General features: G+C 36.8%; 1 protein-coding gene across 3 annotated transcripts; it reads left to right on the top strand.

Moving 5' to 3' along the window:
* Positions 1-1,610: 1,610 nt before the first annotated feature.
* Positions 1,611-6,091, top strand: LOC113316077 (pentatricopeptide repeat-containing protein At1g62670, mitochondrial-like). Of its 3 annotated transcripts, XM_026564314.1 has the most exons (4): positions 1,611-3,447; positions 3,608-4,010; positions 4,160-4,234; positions 5,785-6,091. In XM_026564314.1, exons 1-2 carry the CDS (start codon positions 1,896-1,898, stop codon positions 3,682-3,684), a joined length of 1,629 nt encoding a protein of 542 aa, XP_026420099.1. In that variant the 5' UTR covers positions 1,611-1,895; the 3' UTR covers positions 3,685-4,010; positions 4,160-4,234; positions 5,785-6,091. The 3 variants fall into 3 exon arrangements, with proteins under 3 accessions (XP_026420099.1, XP_026420103.1, XP_026420094.1); XM_026564318.1 differs by having other exon boundaries at positions 3,629-4,234; XM_026564309.1 differs by having other exon boundaries at positions 3,608-4,234.
* The last annotated feature ends 816 nt before the right edge of the window (positions 6,092-6,907 follow it).

Genomic DNA, 6,907 nt, shown 5'->3' with positions numbered 1-6,907 from the left:
CGATTTTTTTGGGACCATGGTTTTTTTGGGATCATGATCCTATTAGACCACCTACCCTATAATTTTCTAAAGTATTGAAATGACTAACCTACCCTTAACCTAATTAAATTTAAAACCAACCCAATAACCACCTATATATATATATAACCACCACCTCCTCCCACCACCACCTCCCACCACCACCGATTACCACCATCACCACCTCCGATTATCACCACCACCAACCACCGATTACCACCACCACCACCGCCCACCACCGCCGATTACCACCACCACCAACCACCACCACCACTATATATATATAGCTTAATTTAAAACATTAACAAAGATATTCTCACAAACCCATTACTTGTCATTCGTTTTTGGTTGAATAAATGAGAAGTAATCATTAAAATGAGTTGAAAATGGAAGTTGCAGAGAGGTTTAATGGAGGGTTTTTTTCAGAAAAAAGTTTGTTATCAAGAATTAATTTTTTCTTAACCGAACTCAGAGTTCGGTTGATTCGCAAAAAAATACTTTTAACCGAACTCCTTGTATTAGAACAACACAAGTCCATAAGTTCGGTTCCTTCGCAAAATAAGGATATCACCGAACTTTAGTTTACGAAAATAATGAGAAGTTTACAAGTTCGGTTCGTTTGCAAAAATGTTAAGTTTTCTTTGTAACCGAACTCTATATTTGAAACTTCGTAATCGAACTCTACCTAATTCGCCAAGAGATAAATTTCGTAGTAACTGAACGTTTGCCTAATTGCATATATGCATATATAAGCCCAGTTCGATTGATTCGCAAAATATGTTGAAGTTTGCGAACCAACCGAACTTCTAACACTAGGTTACTTTTAACCTGCAGTTCGGTTGGGAACTTGGTTGCGTTGAAGTTTGCGAACTAACCGAACGCACAAGATGTACCCAAATAAATTGTTAAGTTCAAAGTTCGGTTACCTACCATTTTATCATAGGTAACCGAACATTACACTGTACGACCAAAACCTCCATTAACGAGCGAGTTCGGTAACCCGCGTGTTTGGAAAACGTAACCGAACTACACTTTTAGGTGTGTTCGGTTACATGTTCTTGACATATGGTAACCGAACTGGCCCAAATCTACATAAAAAATTTCATTTTTTCTGAAAGTTTGGAGCAATTCAACCAACATTATCTAAGTTTGAAGCCTACCTGGATACCCAAATACCCTTCCTCCGGTTGTGGTTGGTAAAATCCATCGTTTTTCATGTTTTCCTTCTTCATCTTCTCTAACTTTACTCTCTCAATAATTCTACTTCTTTAAAAAAAACCATCTGATTTTTTAATCTCACTAATTATCTTTAACTTAATCATCTCACTAATCATTACACTAACTATTATTAACACTAACTAATTATCATCCAAAATTATTCAGGAAGGTAATTTAGGTATTAATATAAATATCTAGATAAGGGATGACCTAGATTTACTTCTAATATCTTTATCCAAAATAAAACCATGATCCCAAAAAAACCATCGTACCAAAAAAATCATTCTAAAGGAAGGTCCATCTTGATATATTTTAAAGCTAGAAAATATATCACCTGAAAGACAAAAGAAGAAGGAAGAAAGGAGTGATTTTGGGGCATCAGAAAATGTTGCTGCAGCGTACAACAACAAGACTATTCTCCAGATATTATTATATTATGGTACTTCAGCGGATAATTATGGTAATAGGATATCTCAACTTGAGCAACTTGTGAGGGATGAGTGCAAGTCAGGAAAGATTCAGAAGCTTGAGGATGGATTGAGATGCTTTGATCAATTGATTTTAGAAAGACCATTACCATCTAATGATACATTAATCATGTATTGGGATCACTATCGAAGATTAAATGCTATTCAGATGTCATTTTGTTGTATGAAAAGATGAATTTGGTTGGGGTACAACCAACTGCTGTTACATTGAATATTTTGATAAATTGTTGGTGTCAATCAGGACAGGTGAATCATGGGTTTTGTTTGCTTGGAGAGATACTAAAGAGAGGTTATCAGCCTAATGTTATGACTTTCAATACACTGATTAAAGGGTTGTGTATCAAGGATGAGATTGAACAAGCCTTTCAAATGTTCGCTAAAATGACTCACACAGGTATTCAACCTACTGCCATTACGTGTAAAGTGGGTCGTGCTCTTCAGCTAAAAAACAACATGGTGAAATGGAACTGCATCCCAACTGTTGTTTCTTATTTGGTCATCATGGATGCTCTTTGTAAAGGAGGTCTAGTTGATCAAGCTTTGCTTCTCTTCTCCGAAATGCTTAGAGATTCAAATGTTGTACCCACTGTAATCGTTTACAATTCTTTGATCAATGGACTTTGCAATTCAGGACGGTTGAACGAGGCAAAGAGAGTCTTTGACGAGATGGTTAGTAGAGGAATCTCTGCGGATGTAAAGACATATAGTTGTATGATTGATGGTCATTGCCGGCATGGTCAATGGGAAGAAGCAAGAAGATATTTTGATGAAATGATGGATCGGGGGATTTCACCCAATACAATAACTTTTAATATATTAATAGATGCACATTGTAAAGATGGGATAGCAGAAGATGCTTGGGGGTTATTTCAACTGATGGACAAGTTAAACATAAAACCTGATAATTTTACTTATAACTCAATGATCGATGGTCTATGTTTGACAGATCGGTTGAAAGATGCAGTGAAACTGTTTGACTCGATGGTAGATAGGGGCCTTGAACCCGATGTTGTCAGTTGCAGTATATTAATTGGTGGATATTGCAAGAATCGTAAGTTGGATGAAGCTATGCAACTGTTCAAGAAAATGAAACAAAAAGGAGTGAAACCCACAATAGTTACTTACAATATACTATTAGCGGGACTATACCGAGATGGAAGAATGAAGACTGCAAAGAATTTGTTTAAAGAGATGCAAACTTTTGGTTTATCTCCGGATATTGTCACATATAGTACATTACTAGATGGGTATTGCAAGAACGGATACATTGAGAAAGCAATACAGTTATTTGAATCCATGGAAAAAACTGGTATCTCAGCTAATATTTACACCTACAATATTCTTATTCAAGGTTTGTTTCAAGCAGGCAAGTTCGAAGATGCAAGAAAACTGTTTGTGGATATTCCAAATAAGGGATTAACGCCTGATATAGTAACATATACCACAATGATAAATGGCCTCTTTCGCAGCAAGATGTTATTAGAGGCTCACATTTTAATCTTTGAAATGGAAAAGAAGGGTTGTGTACCTGGTGCTAGAACGTATGATACCGTCATTAAGGGTTTTCTTGTAGAAAAGGAAGTTGATACGGCATTGCAATTTCTTGGCAAGATGCGTGAAAGAAAATTTGCACCAAATGATGCTGTCATTTGTTTGTTAGTTACCATTCTCTCCACAGATAAGTTAAAAAATCTTAGCGTGTGTGAAACCTTGAAGTGTGGAGGTAATACCGAAATTCTGAATCTCTATCAAGTTTCAATATTTATTGATGAATATATTATAGAATTTCCTTTATTACAGTAGTGCTGTAGTTACTACACCGAGTTGAACTTCATTCATGAAATCATTATTTAATTTTTAAAACTTGTTCTGAAAACTCTCAGGTGACTTGTGCACGTTTTCAGGTGCCTCAGCAAATAACAATGGGAATTCCTTACATAAGAGGACAACGATAGCTTGATAGTAGATCCATGACATATTTCACCTATCTGTAATGTCCCCTGCTGTAGTTTCTTTACTTAGGTTTCTGGTGCACCATTTTATTTGTTCAATTTTAATTAGAACTTAGGAATACATATTTTCATCTTTTCTTTGAACCTGTATTGATGTTGTAGCCTCTGAATGATATGATCGAAGGAATAAGAATGTGTACTTGCAGATTTCATTGCTAGACTTCCATTTAGTAGAGTTGTATCTTTAACTTAGGACTTGACAACGTTCGTACTGCGAGAATTATATCAGCTTCTGGAGCATCAACTGCCCCGTTCTTGGTTTCTCCAGGCATGGGTGAGGTTTTTTTTTCTGGGAATACAAAGTTATCCCCGTTCCTGTGGATTTCAATATGACGGTGTACTTCTGAGGGGTGTATTTTGCGATGCAGGTGTATCTAGTTATTCTTCAGTGATAAGAGTTACTTATTTATCTATTCAGTGCAGGCACTAGAAATGCAGGGGGAACATTCGGAAGCAGTCGAGGAAATTTCACCAAACATTTCCTCTCAAAGAATCTCTGTACGTATCTGGGTGTACACATTTTGAGGCTTAGTCAAATGTTCATCAATTTTTGAATGTGTTTATTGAGTTTTTCCATAATATCTTTCAGAACTAAATTTTTTGCCCGACGCTTGATTCATGTTGCACCGAGCCTCGGCTCAATCTGAGACGACGACCCAACTATGGCCGATCGACTTAAACATCACTTATATATTTTTATTTTTTTGAAGCATGACAACATGTATATATGTAGGAACCAAACACAGTTATATTAAGAAGTGTGTGAAGGGTTACAAGGAGAGACTAGGGTTGCACTATTTATAGAGTATAGTGAACCATTACAGGACAGCTAACAATACTAGGAAAGTAGATAACAGGACAGCTTGTTTCATGGAACGCGCTTTGCATTCCTAAAGAGGAAGGAGGGTTAGCATTCAGAAATCGGGAATTGTATAATAAAGCTCTTATGATCAAACTAGCGTGGAAATTATGTACAGAAGAAGATAAACCTTGGACCAAGATTATGAAATCCAAGTACTCTCCACACTGTCATTTTCTTCATCTCCAGGAACCTCATAACAATAGCTCTTAGGTTTGGAAAGGACTGGAATTAGGACTACAATATGTTAGACAGTATCATAGATGGGATCTCAGGTGTGGTACACGAATCTTAGTCTGGTATGACAAATGGGTAAGAGGGCTAAGCACACCACCTCTCCCAAAAGAAAACTTCTCTGAGCCAGTTAGGATCGTTTATGTTTCGGATTTAATGTTGCAGAATCCTAGAAGATGGAACACAAATTTAGTGCAAAGGGTATTCTCAAAGGAAACTGCAGATCTCATCCTCAAAATGCCCTTAGTACAATATGGAACAGATAAGTTGATCTGGGAGTTGAATAGAACAGGGGAATTCACCATCAAGTATACTTACAATGAACTAGTTAGACATTCAAGGAACTCTACTGGGCAGAGAAGCAATGATGTTCCAAACATAGTCTGGAAAAGGCTATGGAAAATGAATGTCCCACATAAAGTCAAATTGTTTATCTGGAAATGCATTAGAGACATTGTACCTACTAAAGAAGAACTGCATAAGGTTAAACAAGATGTAAACCCACTGTGTTCTAGGTGCTCACAACAAGAAGAAACTCTAAAAAATCTGTTGATAGACTGTGACTATTCAAGATCAATGTGGTTGTCTATGAATATAAATGTCTCCTCTCTGCAAGAATATGATACACAGATTAAAACTTGGCTACTTTCTTGGTTCTCCAATGTAGATGACAGCTCTTCATCTTTGATTTCTACATTCATGGTAACTACATGGTTCATCTGGAAAAATTGATGCTTGAAAGAGTTTACAAATAAACACCAAAATATTCACTCAACAGTTTATTCTATTAAGCACATGATCAACCAATGTTCTAGTACTAAACAACATAATAAGGAACCACAGGACGCACATTGGTCTCCACCTCAGGCAGATATGCTCAAAATCAATATGGATGCATCTTTTGATGTAAATAACTCATACATATGTATTGGTTTAATCATTCATGATTCTGCAGGAAACTGTGAAGGCATCAGAGGGAGGTTCATCAATGGAGGAATATATCCTAAGCATGGGGAGTGTCTAGCCTTCAAAGAAGCTATCAACTGGGCTAGGGAGAAGAATCTGACTAAAGTAATGTTTGAAGGTGACTGTGTAAATATGATCAACTCTGTGAAGCAAGCCAAAACTTCGGTTCACTGGATGAACGAAGGCATTGTAAATGAAATAAGGAAACTACTTTCTCGGTTTTCTTGGTTTGATCTCAGTCATGTTAAAAGACAAGCAAACAATGTGGCGCATGTAATAGCTAACAAAGCTAGAACTGACAGGAAATCTTTTGATTATCGTTGTAACATTCCTGAAATTTTCATGGATGGAATCAGGAATGATAGAAGTAATGTCAGTCTAAGTCACATGTAATCCTGCTTAGTTTATTAATACAAGAAGAAGTTTGCATCAAAAAAAAAAGAAGATAACAAGACAGCTAACAAAGCTAGGAATGTAAAGATAAAAGAAACTATGCGCTTACACTTATGTTGTCCAACACTCCCCCTCAAGCTGATGCTCCCACAAAGTGCATTAGCTTGTTAAGACAGGAGTGAAACATCACAATGCCAAGACCTTTTGTAAAAATGTCTGCCAGTTGATGCTGAGAAGGAACATAAGAGAGCTTGAGAAAACCGTCTTCAACCAATTCTCTAATGCAATGATAGTCAATCCATGCTTTGTTCGAGCATGAAAAACAGGATTTGTTGCCAAGCTGTAAAGAATTGCAGGCCCTGAGAGAGTAACATTCAGTTCTTTAAGCAAATAGGAGATCCAAAGAATTTCTGCACTTGTAACAGCTAGGGACTTGTACTCTGCTTCTGTGCTTGATCGAGAAATCATTGGTTGATTCTTTGATGACCATGAAACAAGAGATTTTCCTAGAAAGATACAATATCCACTAGTGGATTTTCTAGTGTCTGGACATCCAGCCCAATCTGAGTCTGAGTAGGCTGTAATGGTATGATAGTTTCCAGCTGACAGACTTACACCAGAACTAATACTCCCTTTAACATATCGCAAAATGCGTTTAACTAGTTGTAAGTGAGAGGTTGTAGGTGCATGCATAAACTGGGATACATAATTGACAGCAA

The sequence above is a fragment of the Papaver somniferum genome, chromosome 1 (assembly GCF_003573695.1).
Source record: "Papaver somniferum cultivar HN1 chromosome 1, ASM357369v1, whole genome shotgun sequence".
Lineage (NCBI taxonomy): Eukaryota > Viridiplantae > Streptophyta > Magnoliopsida > Ranunculales > Papaveraceae > Papaver > Papaver somniferum.
The sequence above is the reverse complement of the archived record's forward strand: the minus strand, read 5'-3'. Positions and strand labels throughout refer to the sequence as shown.